We start from the raw sequence: 22,511 nt of genomic DNA on the forward strand, positions 1-22,511 counted from the left end.
AATATCAAGATGGGGTGGTAGTTGTATGCTAATCTCTACTGTTTGCACGCACATAGGTGCAATGTGTAATGTCAAGATGGAATGTTTGCATAAACACAAATGCTATGTGTAATATCAAGATGGGGTGGTAGTTGTATGCTAATCTGTACTGTTTGCACGCACATAGGTGCAATGTGTAATGTCAAGATGGACTGGTAGCTATATGCTAGGCCACTACTGCTCGCACACACTCCGATGCTGTGTGGAATTTCAAGATGAAGCAGTAAGTGTATGTGCCAATGCAATGGTGCTTCCACACACACTGATACTAAGAGTCATCACAAGATGGCTCTGCTACAGTATGTGAACGGAGTTCATCTGCTGCTCCCTCACACTAGACGCTCGTGACCCGAGTGAAACTGATGCACTACCGAGTCTCAGTATACAGTTGGAGCGACAAACAGCGTCCTGAAAACTGTCAATAAAAGGCCACATTCGCAGCACAGCAAACAGAATAATAGCACACAGATTTCACTGATAAAAACTCACAAGCTCAATGCACAGTACTGACACTGCAAACTTCCATTCTACATCAACAAGGCACACTAGCCAGAGCATAATGGCAAAGAAAACGGGCAAGTGCATGCTTTCACCGCCAGCTTGCAAGCCTCGTGCAGATCGAGAAGTGTTTGATGTTTCCGTCAGGCGTAAAAGAATGTAATGAAGGAATGAGAAGGCAAGCTGAAGGAAATACATAGAGAGAGAGAAGGGAGAAAAGAAAGGCCGGGAAAAAAATGAGGGTGGTGGGAGGAAGGCAGTGGGCAAACAAAAGCGCACAGCTTTTCTCATTCCAGATATGACTGACGAACAAGTTGGCAAGCCAATCCGCAAACCAGGGTCAGCTCCATTGACCACGAATAGAAAAGAAGGTGAAAAAAAGCATGAGCAGCGATATATGTTCCATAACATATAGCAAACCACAATAAAAAAAAGAGAGAGAAAGAGAAAACAGGTGCCAGGTAATCCGTGATAGTAGCCACACACAAATGGGAGGCAAGACAGTGGAAAGGCAAGTATTAGGTGAGAGGAAGAGAAGAGACATTTCTGTTTAGTCTTTTTAAGGGCTTTTATGATTTTATTTTTTTTTGCTCTAACCTTTCGCTGGGGAGCTGCAGCCGATGAAGGGGTTCGGTGCGCAAGGGCGAACTGCATGTAGCAATTGCTGGAGCAAAAATAAACTGCCTCTTCGTCCTTGAGGAAGAGCGGGGAAGCAGCCACGCAGCGGGACAAAAAGGAGGGCAAGGGGGAAAGAAACAGTGAGACCACAAGGGAAAAAAATGAAATAAATAAAGAACAGAAAAAGAGATGTGAAGAGACATACAGCGGCACACAAATATGACACGCAATGAAAATGATTCATATATATATATATATATATGTATATACATATGAACACAACCACGAGAGAGAGTGTGAGAGAAAGAGAGGGCAAGAGGCACTTGGTGCATAATGTGGTGAAACATGAAGAGCACGTCACAAGATGAAGGAACAAAGACGACTTCATTACAGAAAAGAAAGAAAAGGCAGGAGAAAGACGTGCTCAGTGCAGAGACGGCAAGGAACAACACTGCTTACTAGTAGTGTGACACAATATGAGAATGAAAAAAAAAAAAAGAAAGAACAACGTAAAAGAGCAGAGCTGCAGAGAGATGAGAGTATGCATCTACGCAGTTCAGTCGCTTGCACCAGAAACGGCACCAACAGAATATGCAAAAACAGGGTGCCCCTTGATAAAGAGAAATAAAGAAGGGTGCAAGGTGTTGACTCGAGAAGTAAAGCACAGACGCAGGCTTCAAGACTTGCACAACACAACAACCACACAAACACAGCACTAATGATACTTGTAGCACTCTGTATCCCCACCCACAATCCCCTAATCTGCCCCAGTTTATTATTTTTTTTGTGGCTGTTTTAACTTTTTGGCTGCCATTATTGCTTTAAAGACCACATTAATAGTTTGTGACTTGTCATTCAACAATATGGCTAGCTTTGTGGCATCATGATTGAAAGCAGAGCAATTAATTTTAACTTCTATCAGCATGCTGAGTAACAAGCAATTTGCCTGTCAGCAATTTGCATACTCCATGTGAAGCCAACTAAGAACTGACAAATATGTCTACGATGAAAAAAAAATTGGCTATTTTCCCCTTAAAATTAAAGTAAGTGTTATGCCAGAACACAATCCAATGTTGCGAAAGGCAAATATCATCCAGTGAAAATGAAAACTCCACACATACAAAACGATCACACATTAGTAATGTGTAGATTATGTTCATCTTTCAAAGGCTACTTTACGTGATGCGTAGTGCTATATGGCAATGTCCATACTAGGAAGCTCCTCTTAACGGTGAAAATTGGCCCAAATATATCATTTTCAGGTTTCTCATTTTCATTTTAAAAATGAATCACAGAATGCATTCCTCTTACTGCCCCCAAGAGCTCGAATTGCCACAGGCACATCTGAAACAGCTCTGAAGGCCTGCCAGTATACTTATTGGGTGTATTGGTGGTGCTCGTACTGTGAAGGGAGATGGCTGGTGCACACGCATATAATTAAGGAATTCATACTCTGCCTCTTGGCAGTTGCCCCTTTCTACTCTTGGTATGCTTCACAGCAATAAATAATGTATGCTTCACGCGTAACCCCAATGTATTGCGACAAAGCTGACTTTTGGGAAACAGCATTATGCAACACTTGTGGTCTTTGCCTGCTTTTCGCACTTTCAAGCCATTGGTGAGAATGACAAAGGCAGAGTCAGTGTCATTGCCAATAGCAGTCAATCCTTTCAATGAAAAGCACGATGGCAAACAGCAGGAAGCTTGGTAGCGAACGGCAAAACAGCTAGGCCTAGCGTTGCCGTAGTGGCGATGGCTGCCAGTGGATCAGTGTGTGAGAGCACTAGTTCAACGCTGCGAGATAATCAAAATGGTGGCAGCGGTGGTTTCGATTAATGCCATTTCGGGCCCGCGGTCATGGCAAAAAGCCTGCAACAAAATCGGACGGCAAAAGGTTTCTGCGTCCCAAAATTTTCTACGTTCTTATACATTGGCTCTATGGGGTACTTCCTGATGCCGTGAAGGCATCCAAATTATCTGGCATGTCCGAAAAAGCTGTCATTGACTGTACACACTCATTAACGCCCAATTGACCAGTGGCCTGTGAATACTTGGAAATGCTTAATGCTCCAACGTGCCTGGGTATACTATCCCAATAGTAAAGCAGTTCTACACTCATCACTGAACAGATCGGTAGACGACATGGAGCCCTGACCTTTGTTCTCTTCACGAATGGTGGACAAGCATTTGTAAAGTGGTTCCAACAAGCTGTGCTGATGCAGCCACAGCAGTACCTAATCACAGTCAATCGTAACACCTTTGCCACGATGATTTGTGATCACAAGTAGACAGGCAATATGTACTGTGTTACATCAAGCAACATAGGTACTGAAGGGGCCCAGCAACATTTCATGAATTCAGTAAATAAGGCAAGTCATCCGTTAAGGGCAACCATAAATATAACACTGCCATGTGTACATAATTTTACTTTTTATTCGTCAGTGTTATGGGAGTATTGCTTTTGAACAAGATGCACTTGATGTGCGTTTCATTGAAACAAAGAGTGAGACAGCCGTGTATTATTATACTACATATGCAACATAAACAGCAATACACAATCTCAAATCTACACAAGCACCAGTAATTGCTTTGGCCCGAATGGTGAAGAATCTATAAATACAGTTGAATCTCAATAATTCTAACTCAAGGGGGCCTGAAAATTTGTTCTAGTTAGATGAAGTTCGAATTAAGGGAAGCTCAATGAATGGAAGACCAATGCATTAGGTGGCATACGTGCACCGAGATAACACATGAGTGACGAGTTCTGGAAGTATGGCTTCATGGCATCGTGGCCCATTCTGCCGTAAATTCACACTTTATGACAAATTTTAACTGCTGTGAAGCCACACCTCAAGGTAAAATCTGCATATAAACCACACCCCGACTTTCACTGATCTGGGTGTCGACCAAGTTGACATTTCCAAATCCCTTTAGCTTTCCAGGTTTTCCCTGAGTGCCTTAGCAAAATTCCCTGAGTGGCACAGAACTTCATTTTATGTCAAGACAGGCTGACACCATGTCACCCTCTGCTGTCACTCTCTAGTAAGCATGTAAAAAAAATTTTAAACGACTTAATCTGGTTTGAATAGTAAGGAGTAATGCCTATTTTATTCAAAATAGAAAACTGAAGGGAGGGGTTAGTAAAATGCCCAGTGTATATCTTCTAAAAAGAAAGGTAAAGCCCGTTGCAAATCGAGTCAAACATGTTCAAATACGAATAAAGATAGATACGTACAGAAGCAAATATTTTAGAAAATGAGCTATTTCTATCAACCGATAGAAAGCTCAATGGTACTAGGCCTGAACTTTGTCACAAGTGAGGTTCTCTCAGCAGCTGGAAAGTCAAACTCAACTGTCCTGGCATACTCTCAGCCTGCACGCAATGCTTCAGTGTTGTGTTTCACTGCTTCAAAGAGTTGGATTCAAAAGTGCGGATTTTGGTTTGCATGAGGGTCACCTGCATCTCGGCGTCAGCCAACACTTTCCTTTTAGAGTTCAGGCTCCTTCAAAGAGGAGGCGGCACAGTTCCTTTCCCAATCATTCCTCAATGCGACAATCCTTTCTGTTCTCATCCTCGTTCCGCCGTGCGTTCATCTCACGGACCATTTGAAGCAGCTTTTTGATAAATTGTACAATCAACGTCTGATTTTTCGAACTCCTTAAGGGCCACTAAAGCTTCCGAAAAATCGGGCAGTCCGAAGAAATTAATGCATGTCTTTTACTGCCCTTAAGGGCTCAAGTCACCACAGGCACGTCCGAAACAGCTCTGAAGGCCGGCCAGTACGCTTATTAGGCACATTGGTGCTCATACTCTAACAGGAGACGGCGGGTGCACGCTTGTATAATTACAGAATACGTACTGTGTCCCATGAGAATTTTCCTTTCTCACACTTGTTAAGCTTCACCGCAATACTTCACAAATGCTTCACTGCGTAACATTGCTGTGCTGATGCGAAGCTGCCTTTCGAGAACCGGCATTATGCAATGCGCTGTGCTTTCTAACCTTCGAAGCCAATAGCGAGGATTACAGAGGCAGAGCCGGTGCCATTGCTGACAGTGGCGAATTCTTTCAATGAAAAACACAGCACCGAAGGGCAAGAACTTTAATAGCGAATGTCGAAGCAGCAAGGCCTCGCGTTGCTGCGGTTGTGGCTACGACTGCCAGCGGATCTGCGCGTGAGTGCACCGGTTTTGATTAATATCGTTTCAGACCTGTGGTCACGGCAAAAAGTCCGAAAAATCGGATGGCGAAGTGTTCTTGCATCCGAAATTTCAGGCGTTATTATACATTGACCCTATGGGGTACGTGGTGGTGCCATGAAGCCGTCTGCATTCTCGGGCATGTCCCAAAAATCGGGCGTACCGAAAATTGGCTGTTGACTGTACACTCACAACTCCACCAGCCGATGACATGGCATCAAAGACAATTTGTTACGATTCCTCTCTTTTACTCAAGCCAGCATTAGGGTGACTTTCCTTCCCTTTCAATAACATGCAGCTAATTTTCCCCCGATAGAAGAACCAATTCCCCGAGTTTTCCAGACTATTCAATATTCCTAAGAATTCCTGGTTCTCCTGGTTGGTAAACACCCTGCTGATAACGTTTTAAATTTTTGGTGCGGGTTATATGCGCCAAGATATGGTACTTGCAAAGGAAGATGAGTGTAGACGGCACATGGCTGCACTGCCAAGTCAGAAGCGCCACCACGTGAGCAGGCACGCTACTCAGAGACGCTGGTGGCGTGGCGTGTTCGAGCTAAGGGGGGACCTGGGCCTCAAGCAATGTTATTACTGCTATTGCTAGTAGAGGAATGAAATTTATATGTAATATGTAATTTAATGTGCTCGTTGCAAATATGCAATTAGTTTTTCTCTCATATGAATAAAATATCTTATACAATTCTTTCTGTTCCAAATTTTTGGCATGACTGGCACAAATTGTTTAAGAGCAAGGAACCTAAAAGTTATGTGAATGTATCGCTGAATACTCAAGGAGTGCAATAAGCATTGTTTCATGTTTATAACTCCATTCTATCCAAAGTTACGAAAGTTCGCAGTTCTAACTTGACATAGGATCTTCTGTTTCTTATTTCATCAAAATTTCTAAATGTTTCAAGGAGCAGAAATGTGGTATTATACACTTACTGCAATCCTTGGAAGCCTAGTTATCAGACAAAAATGAAATGCCAAAATTGGATGATTAGGAGAGTAAGTATGCCTCCTGGAACATTGCTGCCGACCACAAAGAAAGGTCGCAATTTCACCCGCAGGCGAAGCATCGATTCCGACAGCAAATTAGTGCACAGTTATACGAAGTAAGGATAGTAGTTTTATCGGCTATATAAACTAGGAAACATTCGCTTAGTAACTGAATCAAAAAGCACATGGTGTCAGGGTGCATAAGCAAACATGAACACATCACACTCGATGAGCGCGGCAACTTGCTGTAAAAACGCTGGTGTGAACAAGCATGTCAGCAGCAGCGAGCGAAATGACCTCCATGCGGTCTACCACTTCAACGCAAGAGTGGCAAGCACACAAGGCAAGCACACAGCGCGCATAAAGATACGAGTATGTTGGTGTGCAGATCATTTTTAATATACAGTGGGCGCGACCGTGCACACTTGTTGGCGGAGCTGAAGACGCCCCCAACTCCCTTTCTCACTGCCTCCGCGCTTGCCTCTATATATGCGAGATTGAGCCGCGATCACCAGTTCCCCTTGCACCCAGTCGCGAAATGTGCAGTTGCTGCCGGAGCACAACGCCACCCACCCTCTCTCCCTCCCTCCCTCCCACCCCCTACGGCCTTTAGCGCGACAGAAAACGGCGTGTTTGCTCCCTGCTTTCTTTGTTCGCGTGTGCTGCATTGAGCCACAATTGTCAGCTTCCCTCACGTGCTTTCACTTGCACATACAGCATACGACGCGCGGCGGTGTTATTGCCCTTGGACTTTAATGGAACATCACAGCAACGACGATGGCAAAAATGTGTTTGGAGTATCCATATATAACTGCAATAAAAAGCATTTTATTCTCCTGGAGGCAGGAAATCGTCAAAGCCAGTGGCACAGAAGGCTCCATGCAGGGGAGTAATCTGGATGGGACTTTTCATGCAGCCTCCGCTTCGCAGCTGCTTGAAACGCTGTTGAGGACACTCACTTTCTCTCCGTACTAGCAGTGTGACGGCAGTCCTTATCAGTGGCCCTCTGACTATTTTTAGAGGTCTTTTCTAACTTCAGCTCTCTCTATATGCTTGAGCTGGTCTCAAGGATGCCAAGGTTGAAGGTCATCACAGCCTCTGCAGCTGCTTCCTCAACTGCAAACACTGATGCATTTTTGTCTTTAGGAGCAAGGCTCCAAATCACAGAGTGCAGTGCCTCACTTGCACTCTGTGTATGCCCTCGCTAACACCGTTGTAGCGACTTCTTGTCAGCCACAAGCTCAACGATTGGACACAGTGCACTGGTAGCCACTTCTTGTAGGTTGTACCTGTTTTATGGTGGTGGCTTATTCTTTGCCATGGCCGAGTTATACTTGCACCATAAGTGATGACCATGCAGGCAGAAGTTGTGATCAGGTCACTCATCCATCAATGTAATGCGACAGAATGTGGCCCATAGTGCACCATGCTCTCTGTCCACATATACAGCAAAAGACTTGACTGAAATTCCATAATAACTGGAGACTGTTATGATCAGGTCTCCCGTCAGCTGTCCTTTACCACTGATGCGCTGTCCATGTTCAGCAGACTTGTGCTTTGGCACAAGGTTACAAAGTGGTGTGCCCATGCCCTTCTGTATCCGATTCGTACATTCTTCTTTTTTAAGTGGAATAAAGCCACAATCTTTGGCTTCATCAATGTAATTAAATGACGTGCTATCCCCATTACAGAGCATGGTGATATACCTGAGGCCATGCAGTGGGAGCAAACGTTGAAACAATATCTTTGCTGCCTCCACTTTCCTTTCACCTGCCTTGCAGCCCATGTTTTTTTTTTTTTTTGGCACGAATGTTTTACGTTCCATTCACCATAATCTCGGTGATCTGGTTGTGGTCCAAACTCACAGCCGAGGCAGACATTGGAGAGGACCACATAATCAACCGCATACCCCGAAAACAACTCAATCACAGGGGCCATCCCAAGGCGAGGAGAGTGGCCACTGGCGTGCCGTGTGCCATAAAAATTTGTAAAGCTCTTTTACGGTAGCGGTGCACTTTTCCAAGTTCTTGATGCGTGCACTGATTGCTGCTGGGGTCAGCTTGCTTTTCAAGTAATTCTGGTATGTCTTGTTGCGCATACCTCTGTGGGAAACTCCAATTGCAGAAAAAATGTCATTTAGGACAGACTGCCCATTTCTCGTGCTCTGCACAGCCCGCGCTCCAAGAAGATTGATGATTTCAAATGGGTTGCAGCCCGCCGAGCCTGCAACTTGTCACAACCTCCACTGCCAATGATATTCACGACAACTGCTGCATAAAAATTTCAGCTTCACGGCTATGCCGTACTCACGTGTGTCCCTTTCAATAGTCAATGCTCCACAGCAACCCTGGCAAATAGCAACGTCCAATAAGCTGTTCACGGAGTCATGGTTTATATACCCGCATGTGCTGTGGGCAAACTTGGGGGCACTGCACTCACTTGCAACGCACTGTGTTTTTCTGTTAGTCGCTGAAATGGACGCGAGTTCCGAAATTCTTGGTGGGCTTGCAGCTCACGGACTGACAGTCTGCATTCAACAAAGAAGTGGAATCGAACCTCACGCACGCAGTCCACACGGCTGGACAGCTCCGTCATCCTGCGAGGCCGCTATCACAACTGCCGGGGCTACATCCATGGCGTATGCGTCAGTAGCCAGCACGCATTCATCGATGTCAAGCTCTTTGCTGCTGTTCCGATGCTCACTACCATCTCCATCGATGGCAGCGATGCATCTTTTTGCTTCCGAAACATTTTCGTCGCTTTTTTACAAACTTGTGCAGCACAGTGCAAAATTTTCAATAGGCGTTAGGCAGTCTATGACTAGATGGCGGCAGCCTTGTTTGTGCCAGAGGCCACCAAAACGGCTAACAGTCGTTTTATCACATTGTCTGCGGACCAATGAGATAGCAATATTTCATTTTCCTTTTCTTGTTCGACGGTTCCTTCACAGCATAGATTTGAACGCTCGTATTTGGTGGGAAAGAAAGCCTGAAGGACGCACTTTCAGAGGACACCACTATGGCTGCACTAGGCTTAATGGTCGCAGAGTTGTGAACGACGCGAAACTGTCTATTTTAGGATGTTTCTCGGGAATGAAACTAGCACGTTTGCATAATAAGTGTTACTAGATAGCAAAAGTACGCATTTTTCAGCGTTAAACCTTTGCATGCATCATAACAAAATTGAATAATTTGTTACGAAAATGCAAACTGTTAGAGTGTGCCCATCACCCAAAGCAAACAAATGGCTCAGCAAGCATCTCCTTAGCCTCATTTCACCACAGCCACAAATGCAGTAGACTTCCATTACTTCGACCTAGACGGAAGCATAAAGCATAAAAATGCCACAAAGATGGTTTTGGTATCACATCTGACTGCACTGTGCAGGCAATTCTTGGCCTAATTTTCATGAAAAAAAAAAAACATTCCGACGCTAGAATCGGGTAAATACCGTGATCAGACATTGTGAGTTACGTTTATTGCTTGAAAATCTTCCCAGGGCAGGTCGAAAATAGGCATTTTTGATGGGAGATGATGTGTGTTCAACACTTTCACCGTCCCCTAAGCTCTGTCGAGATAGATGCTGCCACTGAAGGGGTCAATATTGGGGGTCAGGTGTATTGGCGCTAATTGGTCAAGCCCGAATTATCCGACGAAGGCCAATGGTAGGATTGAAATAACAAAAGTTTAGCCCCACAGACATGCACTGGCGGCAACTAGGACCTTCATCCAAGATTGAATTAGCCAAAAAGTCTAATTAAGTGGAGTCAAACGGAAGTCTACTGTAGCCAGCTTAAAGGGCCTCTCAACAGGCCACATAGCAAATTTCGGTTATACGCTGGAAGTCGTTACGTGTCCTCTAGAGAGCATTCTGCCACAAAATATTTTCACATCGGTTCATTGATAGCCCAGACAGAAATATTCCAGTGCTGCAAACCCATGATTTGAGGAGGCGAGCACTGCTGCCAAGCAAGACACTCTCTCTACTAGCCCTGTCTAGCCTCCGTAAGTGAAATTCCTTCCCTGTATTCTCCCATACTAGAGCTCAAGACATGCGTGATGCACACAACACGGGCCCCGCCTTCATTTTGTTTCTCCTCGCTTTTTTGCGGCGCAGCGCACTTCCGCTGACGGCGTCGCGCGCGAGCTGTTGCAATTTCACCCAGCGCACAATTTTGAGTGCCGTGCACAAGGACACCTGACTTGCGGTATAAGTCAGTGCTACACGAATATTGAGGCAGACACAAGTGGATCACAGAGCATGGTCGCACGCTGGAACATGGTAGAAAATGACATAGTTTCTGCGTCTGCACGTGCGACTGCACGACGTAGGAACAAGCAGACGAAATGGAAGTACATCTCTCTTGTGCGAAGTAAAACAAAAACACACAGACATTTGGTTTGTGTGTGTTTTATTATTTCTCTAAACTTTAATTCGTCTATTCAAGCAACAGGTTACACAAACAGCAGATGTTGCTTTGAATAATTATCGAGGGCACATGTTATAATAATTATTGAGGTCACAGAACATACACATGTACGTCGGCTCACTAGCATGTGTATGCCACCCTTCGGCTTGGAGCACAGCGGCCTCGAGGAGAAGGGCAAATGGTGTTCGGTTTGAAATTTAAGATCTTTCCGCGGCGCACGGCAATGTAATACTTAGCAGACACAATAGTTAGCATGCATTTTATGCTCTGCTCTTATCAGATCAAAATGGCCAGACCTGGTGAGGAGTCCTTTACGTCACAAAATGTCGGTGGGATACTGACATTGTCGTAGGGATACTGTTTCTAGGTAACTATCACTAAGCTTCATGTGACATGTCCTTGCAGAAACACGTGAGAATGGGTGGAATATCTGCATGTATATGAGGTAATTCCTTCTCTGAAAAGATGCACAAACCTGTTACGAGTTACATGTTACAAAATTTGATGATTCTCATCAAGTGTTATTACATTCCTCTGGCTCATTTGTAACTTACTGGCAGTAACAGTATTGGATGCTCCTGCCCTGATGCAAATATTGGGTCCCACATGATGACGAATGAAAATGAGGCAGAGAAGGAGCAGGTGTTAGCATTCTTTGTTTTCTGAAGGCACCGTCTGGCTACACAGTGCTAAACTAACTACAGCAACAGAGAATAGCTGTAACACTGCCCTGGAGTTATCAAGCTTGCACAAAAGTACCCCTAGCCTTCTACCCCAGAATTATCACCCCGAAAAAGCACTGCATTTTACGTTCTATCTGTGCTCCTGACAAACGCCAAAATCCTTTGCCTCTCAGGAGGTGATGCACCTACGAGGTCGGTGCACGAAATTCTTTTCTTGAGAGTCCAGCTTCTAGCGCGAGCTCAACTATGTCCGGTCACCGGCAGCGAGTGTGCACGAAGTTCCCGCACTAAGTCAGGGAGTGTGTCCTCAAGCTGCGGATAAACTGCACTGCGCTCACGAAATGACGTTTTGCATGGGTTGCACTCAGCAGCTGCCTTTGTGCGCTCAGCAATACGGCAAGCTTTTTTTTTTCGGAAACGCCAAACTGGTGCTGAGCGGCCATGTTGTCATTCGCTTCGACATGTACGCCTGCCACAGGTATTGACTCACATTCGGCTCACATTCGGTTAAAGACCGCTATACAAGACGAGGGGTGACTTTAAATTGCTTATTTTTCCTGAAAATATCCCTGCTTATATTCCGGTTTATACGGTGTCAAAAGACTGCAGGTGGGGCTTCATTGCACAATGTTTGCACTATAATTGGAAACTACAATTTTTTTTCCCTGTAGTCATCAAAAGGGCTCTTTTATATTAACTTCATGGAAGAAGGGCACCAAAATGTTTAAGAGATGGCATAATCACTGTTGTGTACCAAGTACCAAATGTAGAAATTGACCAACTGTTTCATATGCGTTCTGACCTATTCCCGAGAACTTCCCGGTTACCGGCGTTCCCCCCAAACTGGGTGATTAAACACTCTGCAGTATTAGGTGCTTGAGGTAATGCATGAATAGGCAACAAGCTGGAATTGAACAGCTCACTCTAAGATTTTCATATTTTAGCACTATACCTGTTTCACAAGTGGCTGCTAGCATTCGCAAGTAGGGTTAATTATGGGCAATTACAGCTGTAACTTCTAGATGGCAGATACACCTCATTATCTATGACCAACTCATGTTATTTCTTCGATAAAACATCAGCACTGCCTTGTTTATCACACTCGAAGCATTAAAAATTAGTACCATTCTAGGATAACCAGAATAGCATTTGCAATTTTGCCCCCCCACCCCCTTTGGTGGAAGACATGAAACAACAGTAGTTCCAATACAGTAATACCTCGTTAACATGAAGTAGTAAAAACCAGGAAAAATTTTGAGATAAGCAGATTTTCACGATAAGCAAAGTGGCGTAAACTGCCGTGAAAAATCGTGTTCTTTCCAAAAAAAAAAAAACTCACTACTTCTTCAACAGCAGCTTCTAATCTTGCTTTTTGTAAAGGTTTGAAAGCTTTTGCGGTGCTGCCATTTTATTTAGCAGAAAAAAACTGCGTGATGCTGGTTTGCTTTGCGGTCGCACTCGGGCCTAGGAAGGCGTCTTCTAGCTGCTCGACGCGTCACAAGAGCCAACCTTCCCCGCCGTTGCACTCAACCTTATTTCACAGTAATTATCGACAAAGGCAGCTTTTCATCCCCTGTTGCATTGGCTCCAAAAAGGACCATTACTCTGTCCTTCTGCTGCTTTCCTCCTGAGCACGTTACACCCTTCAGAGTGAATGTACGGCTCGGCAACACATTATCAAAGAGCACTGACTCGTCGAGGTTAAAGATCTCTCTGTCGGCATAACTCTTTTGCAACTCGGCGAGCCGGCTGCTGCGCCGATTGTCCACAGTAGCTGCGTCGACAGTGCTGCTCTCGCTGTGCGTGGAGTTAGACATCCCACTGCTCCTTTTTTTTTTTTTTTTGAAGCGGTCAAACCAGCGGCTGCTGCAGCCGAAGCCTGTGCAGCCCATTTGCAAGGCCAAAATCTGCCTTCTCCATCATTAACGTTGCGGTGGCGGGAAGGTTGGCCGCTCTGGCATTTTGCAGCCACACCATCAATGCCACTTCGGCGTCCACTTCTGCTGGCTAGTGGAGCTGTTGGCATCCATCGAACACCTTCTGCTTGTTTCTGAGCACTGTCGAAAGCATACACAAAGGGATGCCGAATTCTTGAGCGATGCTCGATTTTGTTCGGCCTGCTTTCTTTAATTCCTTAATTAGGGCTACCTTCCTTTCTAGCGTTAGCGACTTGCACTGCTTTAATGGGGCCATGCTCGCCGCTCTTGCGCTAAGTTGCCACTCCTCACAGCCAATGAAATATCTGTGCCGCGTCACATGACGTGCCACAGGGTTGCTTGACAAAGTTGATGTGCCGCTAGGCTCCGACTTCACTTTTGGGGAAAGCATAGGCTTTGTGGTAGGCACAGCAGCATTGCGCAAATCTTGTGAAAAGGTCTGGTGGTGGAATTTGCGTTCCACTCTCAATCAAGATTTCGAAATATCGGCACTTTGGCCCAAAAATACTACTTCGAGATAAAGGGCAACAAATACAGGGGACGCACAGGAAATGGTTCGGTGCCGCGGAAAATTTCAACTTAGCCGATTTTTCGACATATGCTAGTTCGAGTTAACAAGGTATTACTGTATTTAAAGTGAATACAATATGAAACATGGTAACAAGTAACACTCGGTGCACAAACAAAGGAGAAAGCATGGTTTGTGCATGACATGACACAAGAGCTGTTCTCACAACTAAAATTTTATTCGTATCTATTAAGAATACATACACATATAGGAGCAAAAGAAAAGTAAAACAGAAAACAAAAACAAATCATAACGCAGTGAAAAGGCCAATAAAGTCACATGACCTAGTGTCAAACAGCACAAGCCAACTAAATTGAATTATCGATGTTAACATGTTCAGTATTGTGTAAGGTTAGCGATTCCTGGCTGACACATGCACCTTTGTGCTTTCTAGTAAAAAAAAAAAAAAAAGAGAGAGAGAGAGTCTGTTAGTTCACATATAGCTTGGTCTCTGCTCTCATACACTCCTTTCTTTGTCTTAGCACCAAGTTTTGTTTGTTGCCATGAATCCACACCGACCAGCCCAAATTGAGAGTCTTAATGATATCAAATGTCACAAGAAAAAAAAAGCACGGCACTCACCCCATCCTCCTTGGGCACTCCCGACTCAAGATTAAGTTCTGACGCCTGCTTCTTGACCATACCAGTCTTAGAGACCATGATCTCACAATGTCGGCAAAAGCGCTGCCTCCCGTCCACCAAGTACTCCGCTTCCTCCACTGACGTCACATGTTTGTTATCTGCAATGGGGTAGCACACAGCAGCGATTAGCATGCCCAGCTACTTGTAGCTAAACAAAAACAAAACCCCACTGGCTAGTCCTTGATCATGAGCCGATATCATGATGTTAGATACATTGCGGCGAAAGAAAGGAATAAATCACGGCCTTACAAACTTTGGCAATAGACAGAAGCAGCAATCACATAATAAAATAGTCGCAGTTTCGGCCAAAAGGTGACGCATCAATTGCGATAGCAAATTAGAAGACAGCTATACGGAGTAAGGATGGTAGTTTTATCGGCTGTATAAACTTGGAAACATTCGCTTACTAACTGAATTAAGCGGACACTCTTTGTCAAAACGCTGATGTGAGCAAGCGCAGCAGCAGCAGCGAGCAAAGTGACTTTTGTACAGTCTATCGCTTCAAGGCAAGAATGGCGAGAACACAGCACGTACAAAGGTATGACCCGTCTGCAGATCCCTTTCAAGATTGGGTATAAAGTACTGTATTTACTCGCATAATGATCGCACGTTTTTGTCAAAAAAATTGATGCAAATTCAGGGGTGCGATCATTACGCCGGTTAAATTTCCCGTGAAAAGAAATTTCTTTTTTTTTTATCCCGCCTTTGCTGCAGGATGTTAATTTAACAGGTCAACAAATAGGCGGCTACCGCTGTAACAGTGCGGGACACCAAAACAAAAATGGCGGCCGGCGGAGCAAGCCGAACGTGCCGAACACAATTTTTTTTTCTTTCATGAGTACATTATGCGCATTGAAACAGTTTCTTCCATATAAGTAACGAATTATATTGTTACTATCGGCAAGTTTGCGGCAATAACCTAGCCATTACCACTTTGAAGGGACAGAAACAGAGAAGGGCGCGCTTAGCTGCCAGTGACAGAAACCCATGGCGGGCACACTGCGGAAACTGTGGCCTTTGTTTTCACTATCTTAAGGGGGGAGGAGGGGATCAGAATTAACTTTTTTGTTTCTTGACAGAAAGGGCTGAAATTTGGCACACACACTGCACATTGCAATAAAAAGACAAATCTAAAATTTCATTAGGATATCGTAATTAGTTTTTGTTTTATAAGAATTTATAAGTTCCATGCTTGTGGAAAGCCTGGCACAGTAACGAAACATGATAGGGAGCAGGGAATACTTTGTATGTTTGCACAGATGTCTAATCTACATCAAGACACTGTTCGATTCTTTTTTTTAAAGCGCTAATAATTTTTTGCTCAACATAACATGCACATGACTGTGCTTCACTGCATGGAGCCATGTAGTAATTGTGAAATAATTAAACAATGGAAAGATAAAGAAACATTTCAAGGCTGTCTTTAAGTACAGCACAGCTTGTGGATCACAGCAAAACAAACTGGGCCAAAATTGGTCCAGCCATTGTTGTGCTACGCTTTCCACGAGCGAGGTGATTGACAAAAAAAATGCAATTGAGAAAACTGGCTGCAAAGTTTTAACAGCACTGCAAATTTATTCAAAAGCACCAGGGCTGTAATATTTTGAATCATTGCTGTCAGGCATCTTCTTACACCTTTGCCTCATTGTTTGGTGGGCTTTGGATGCCTTCTTCAGGCGTTCTTTATCTTTTTCTTGTGCCGTCTGGAGTAGTGCATGACCACCATTTTCACTGCCAGACCGAGCCTGGTATCGCAGTGTACACCCACAGAACGCTGTTGGCATCTTGGGCACAGAGTTTTAGCGAACAAAGAGTTCATCGCGGAAACAGGCATAATAATGAACTCACAGTCACAAGGGGCCGAAATTTGTTCTTGGCATTGCTGCTTCCGCTCAGTCGCGGACACTGCGCGAAGGGAGTCGCGAAAGCTGCATGCCTGCGCTTCTGCAGTCACCGCTGGCACAAAACGCGGCTCGAGGCGCGTCTGAATCGTGCGACGATTCGTCTGGTGAGCCTTGAGTCACCATACAGTATGTAGCTCGTCGCACACCGTCGCACAACGCACACAGTCTCTGTCGGCGATGGACACCTTCGACCCGCGTCGCCTCTAACAACGCGATTTCGGTTGCTGACTCGCGCGGCCGTACGCACAGGTGCGAGTCTCCGTTGGCACTTCTTCCAGTGGCTTGGTTATCAGTGTCGATGTCACAGAGGGATTGTCGGCTTCGCTGCTGGAATCGCACGGTGCAAGATAACGCGGCACGTTATCCGCGTGTTCAGTCGGGTTCTGCGCTTCTCCCGCTGGCCGCCGTCTTTTTCTCGCCGTAGGAGGCTTGCGCTTCCGTTTTCCGAAGGCATGCTTCATTTAAAAGTTCTTTTCGAACGAGCGACGATCCATCACTGACCTGGGAGCTTTCATAAATCCGAATTCTGCGAGTGTCAAACGAAGAAACACGCCGGCGTGGTTTTCAAAGCAGACAACTACGGTCCGCTGTGGTTGCCAGCTTGCCCGCTGCTGCAGCAGCAACCAATGGCGAGACGCCTTTCAGTACGGCAACCAATCGGAGGCCCGCTTTCATCGCAGGGCCAGTGTGACCGCCTCTAGCAGACCCGCGCTTCTTTTGTGTTTGTGTGTTTGTTACAAGATGGCGACGACCGAAGAATTCAGAAAGGGAATGGCGAAACTTCGAGCTTTCGAACGATACCAAGATGGCGGCGTTCGGTGGCGGGAAAGACGAGTTAGGGCTCTGCGAACTGCGGTGATTTTACGCGATTTAAAGCTGTTTTCTCGCCCTACGTACTCATAAATTAATTTTTTTCGGCCACTTTTAGTGCGTTTTCAGTTAAACCATTTTGATACAATGTAGATTAGGCATTGCAGATACCGAAACGCGTGGTTGCCAAAAATCGATCTTTTTTGCGATTTTCGCGATCTGATCCCCGCGTCCCCCCTTAATACGGCACGCTTCCACTATGGGTGGGCGAATATCTTGACTATGTTACACGCACCTGCGTATGAATAGGGTACACTTCTAACGTATCAGTGTAAACCTGGCTACTATCGTTGCCACTCGCAATTATTGCGTGACCACGAGTGCAGACGAGAAGAATCGAAAAGCGCTTTTTTCGTTGTTGACCACAACCATTAAAAAGCCAACAAATAATAAAGCCAAGGCAAGTTTGCTTGTAGCTTTTTTTTCCATGGAAGTACAGAAAGTGATGAAAGGAATGAAATGGGGCACTGCTTAAGAATGTTCGGTGCGTGCAGACCACTTGGTATGTCTCGAAGAGTTGTTCGAACAGCATTCGACAGATGATAAGGGCAATCAACATTAGCTAAACTTGGCACACGACCTATCGCTGTGGCAAGCTCGGGGTGCGATCATTACATGGGAAAGGAAAAAAATAGAATTTTGATGACAAAATTCAGGGGTGCGATCATTACCCAAGTGCAACCATTATGCAAGTAAATACGGTATGCACTCGTTGGCCAAGCCGAAGCCGGCACCCCCTCTCTCCCATGCTGCCTCTCCACTTTCCTTCATGTATGGCATGCGAGATTGAGCCACGATTGTCAATTCCCCTTGCGCCCGGTCGAGAAATGCGCAGCTGCTGTCGGAGCACAATGCCGCTCCCCTTCCCTCCCTCCCTCCCATTCATGTGATGGAAAACAGCACGTTTACTCTGCGCTTTTTTCCTTCACGCATGCCAGACTGAGCCATGATTGTTGGCTTCCCTCGCATACTTTCACTCGTACATACAGCATACGACGTGCAGCAATGGTGTTATCGCCTTTGGACTTTATACGGAACATCACGGCGACACCGACAGCAAAAATGGGCATGGAGTCTCCACATAATTGCTATCGCAATAAAATAAGAAACAGTAGTGGACGTTGTCTCACACATTCAGTTGCTTGGCTGCCTTTTTGCAAAGCCATACATGAACATGACAATACAACAAATTCCACACAAAATGACATCGTGCAGCTTGCTGCAGCATACTTCAAACACACAGATGGCAGGGCAGAAACGAAGAAATGCACATCACGCTATGAGTGATGGTCTTGCTGGACCTGCTTCTGATGGCAAACGAAACCAAAAGTGAGCGCTGCAACCAATGCCACACACATTTGGAAATGTAGCTAATCTCGACAGGCAGCAGTCACAGAGAAAGGTTAAAATTGGCCCCACAGAAAGCTGATACCAGAAACCTCATAGATCAGACTCACTGTGCTTGTAGAGCCCCAGCTTCTGGCTGGGTGGCGTGGTGGTGCGCTCAATGATGTCATAGGACGACGGTGGCTCCACCTGTAGCAGCTTGGCGAGTGAGCAGAGTAGCCCCTGGATGTCGCCAGCTGCCTCCGAAGTCAGTGTTAGCGTCACGGACACATTTCCAGACTCGCGCAGAGGGACAGGAGGGGGCCCACCGCCAAATGCCCCAGGCAGGCCTCGCCCGCGACAGAGCCCCAGCTTGTCGCCCGGGAAGGTGTTTTCCTTGTCCTGGAATGCCGAACACATAGGATGTGATGTTAATTTAAATTACATTGAGGAGTTGAACATCCCGAGCCTACACAGTGGGCTATACGGGATGCCATAGTGGAGGGGTTCAAATTAATTTTGACCTCCTGAGGTTATTTAACGTGAACCCAAAGCATGGTACACGAATGTTTTTGCATTCCTCCCCCATAAGAATGTGACCTCCACGTCCAGGAATCAGACACGCAGCTTCATGCTCCACAACACGCCATAACCACAGTCGGTAGGAGATGACGCACCGGCACTCACAAACCTATGGAGAAGTCTTAGGTGGTCCAAGCCCCAGTGTGCAAAGGCTGGACCTTCTGGTGACTCCTCAATAGCTGGGTGATTAATCACTGAGCCTTCACAGGAAAAAGCAACACAGGCACTACAAGAGGCACAGTAGTGGAAGACTCTAGATGAATTAAAACAACCACCTGGGGCTCTTTAACATGCAACGAAAGCTGCGTATTCTAGTGTTTCTACGTCGTGCCTACATTAGAACATGGCCGCCATTGCAACGCATTCAGCCTGCCAAATCATGCTCGGCAGCTAAATGCCATAGACATTGAATGTCATTCAAGCTCCAGCTCCAGATTTTGGGACCACAGCTAGTTATGCCGCGACGCCATAATGAGCAATCTAGCAGTTGCGCCAAGAAACTTCATCGATCAATTACACCTGCCTCCATCTTTATAAAGTATACTCCTTTATGATTAACTCTGATGAGACACATTCACTAACGCATTGAACCCTTCCATGGGCATTACTTACCTACAGGCTCAGTGCCCCAGCTTCTGGTAAATGAAAAGATCTCTAATGTCCTTTCATGCTGTCTTTAATTGAAGAAGATCTGGTGAACATGCAGAAGATACCACTGACGAAGAGAAATGTTGAGAGCTACATCTTCTTCTCTTAATTAAGTGGACTCTACGGTAACTTAAGGGCAAAGCAAAATAAAGTTATGCACATTAATTACTGTGACAGGTTAACACTGGGGAAGCCTGCACAAGCACTATGTAATTTTTTTTTTTTTTTTGCACACAAAAGCTACATAACAATAGACTACATTTTTGAATAGTACAAATCAAATTTTATTGTTGCCTCAACTGTCATAATCCTAGTGTTATTAATTTTAAAAAAATATTGTGCTTACAAGGCACACTTTCAAAAAGTCGGCTTTCAATACCCCAGCTCCCACGTTTCCATGCTAGCACAAGCCACCAACCAACCTTGTAGCCACAAATCTACGAAAAAGACGCTTGTGATGCACGCACCTTCTCGTCCATCAGCATTTTCAAGGGAGCAGGAGGTGGTGGTTGTGGAGGAGGTATGGCTGGTGAAGAAAACAGAGAAAAACAGAAGTCGGCAGAGCACGCACCCAACATTGTGTGATTTTACAAGTGCAGCAGAACCTCGTTCACACATTTTGGAAAGAAAACACGAGAAAAACGTATTAACCAGAAAAATTTACGTTCCGAAGTAACTAAAAAAAATAATTTGACAGACTCAACTATTGTTGACGTCTACGTAAGGCGAAGCGTCAAGCAGATCGTTGCAACACGAGACGCCGACATTGCATTTTGTTGTTTTCATGTTGCGTGGTATTTTAAGAGGGCAACGGGAAACCGAATCGAAATAAAGCTGTTGGGCGATGCCAGATGTCACCGAAGTGAAACGTGATGCCCACATTGCACCACCTGCAGAAGGGAATGGCAGCGCATTTGGATTATTGCCTACTAAATGCGTGCAGTATGCCACCAATGGCACTACGCACCACGCGCTGCAAAACAGATAGGTGAAGATGCTTATCGCAATGTGTTTGGAGATGATAGCTGTAAATGCAGCGTGCGACAACCGGGGCGGAGATTTGCTGGTACCGGAATAAGAAACTGTGTGCGCCATTGTTTTCACATGAGACGGGTAGCTAGCTATACACTGTTCGCAATCACGCACGCCTCACGCCTTTTCTTGTTCACATGGGACTTAGCAGACGGAAAATGTATACGATCGCGGTGTGCAGCAAGGAATGGAGGTGCGTTTTGCTTATTTCCTATTAAAAGCGGGCGTTACACTTCCGACAACACGACACGCTGTGAAACTGATAGGCGAAGACACTTGCTGCTATACAATTGGCAGTGATAGCTGTGAATGGTGCATGCGACGACCCTGGAGAAGAGTTGCTCGTACCGAAATGACAAACTGACTGCCTGTCGGCATTTTCACGTGAGACAGGTGGACAAGTGCTGCGGTGAGGCTGCCACAGTGGGCAGCTATATACCGTTCTCAATCGCGCGCACCTCGCACATTTTCTTGTTTACATGGGAACTAGCGGCCAGAAAACGTATCATACGATAGCAGTTTGGCAACATAGTGTGAACATTGGTGCCGAAAAATTGTGTTTTCCGGGAATGTATGAGCCGTTAAAAAACTAGCGTAGCTCTACTGGGTCATTTTTTGTGTTCCCGATTGCGAACATTGGCGCCGGGAAAATGTACATAACAAGAACACATCAATGAGGTCCTACTGTATTGTGAAGTCTTAGAAGTAGCAGACGCAAGCAGTCTACATGTGCTTAAGGGGGGATACTGAAATTCTAGAGCTGCAGCTTTAAGAATGTGAATTCTTGTTGGTGATTTCTACAGGATTTCAAAATAAATATCTAAGTGCCCTAAGACACTGTGTCACAATTTTTGTGCACTCTCTGACTCGCATGCATTCAGGGAAAAAAAGAATGATGAGAATTGAATGAGTAGAAGGAACACAGTGCTGATCCCAAAATTTGAGACTTCAGGAAAGCTATACTTGAGAAAAACAAAACTAAAATATACTGGGAAAATATAAATTTGAAGCTTCAAAACCGGGAAATTATAATTAGAATATAATTAAAAATGCAAAATTATTCCACTGATGTAGACATTAGGTGCACGTATAGGCTCGTAACAGAATCTGGAATGCACCAACACGAACCCACGTATGCGCGAGAGGCACAGTATAGGCTTTGGCACCCATCTGCGGTCTCCAAAGTAAACCTACAAGCGGGGACAGAGGGCAATGGTTAGCTTCGCTGCTGCATTATTGCCGATTCGGTACGAGATTGCGCGGTACGAGATTGCGCGATGCAGTGACTTATCTCTGGAGCGATCTTGTCGGCTCGTCAACTTTGGGATAACCGCCTCCCCTTTCTTGCTGTGGGAAGTAGAGATGGCTTGCGCTTCGCTTTTCGTGGACACGTGTTCGGTTGCAAACTTCTCTCTCTCTCTTTTTTTTAGAAAGAGAGGGTCAATTTGCCGCTTACATTCGCAACCACCATGAACAAAGAAACACCATATCAGCTGTTTTCGAAATGAACCACTGCCAGGTCTGCTAGGCCTAGCT

The 22,511-nt window shown here is 45.3% G+C and overlaps 1 protein-coding gene across 1 annotated transcript in view; it reads right to left on the bottom strand.

Moving 5' to 3' along the window:
- LOC142583153 (uncharacterized) overlaps positions 1-22,511 on the bottom strand; it is a 249,991-nt gene that overhangs the window by 25,177 nt on the left and 202,303 nt on the right. Inside the window, exons 61-64 of the mRNA XM_075693498.1 lie at positions 20,411-20,469; positions 18,845-19,115; positions 14,554-14,711; positions 1,135-1,230 (exon numbers count right to left, since the gene is read on the bottom strand). Of these exons, the coding sequence (XP_075549613.1) occupies positions 1,135-1,230; positions 14,554-14,711; positions 18,845-19,115; positions 20,411-20,469 (584 nt within the window). The remainder of the gene's footprint in view (positions 1-1,134; positions 1,231-14,553; positions 14,712-18,844; positions 19,116-20,410; positions 20,470-22,511) is intronic.

The sequence above is a fragment of the Dermacentor variabilis genome, chromosome 5 (assembly GCF_050947875.1).
Source record: "Dermacentor variabilis isolate Ectoservices chromosome 5, ASM5094787v1, whole genome shotgun sequence".
Lineage (NCBI taxonomy): Eukaryota > Metazoa > Arthropoda > Arachnida > Ixodida > Ixodidae > Dermacentor > Dermacentor variabilis.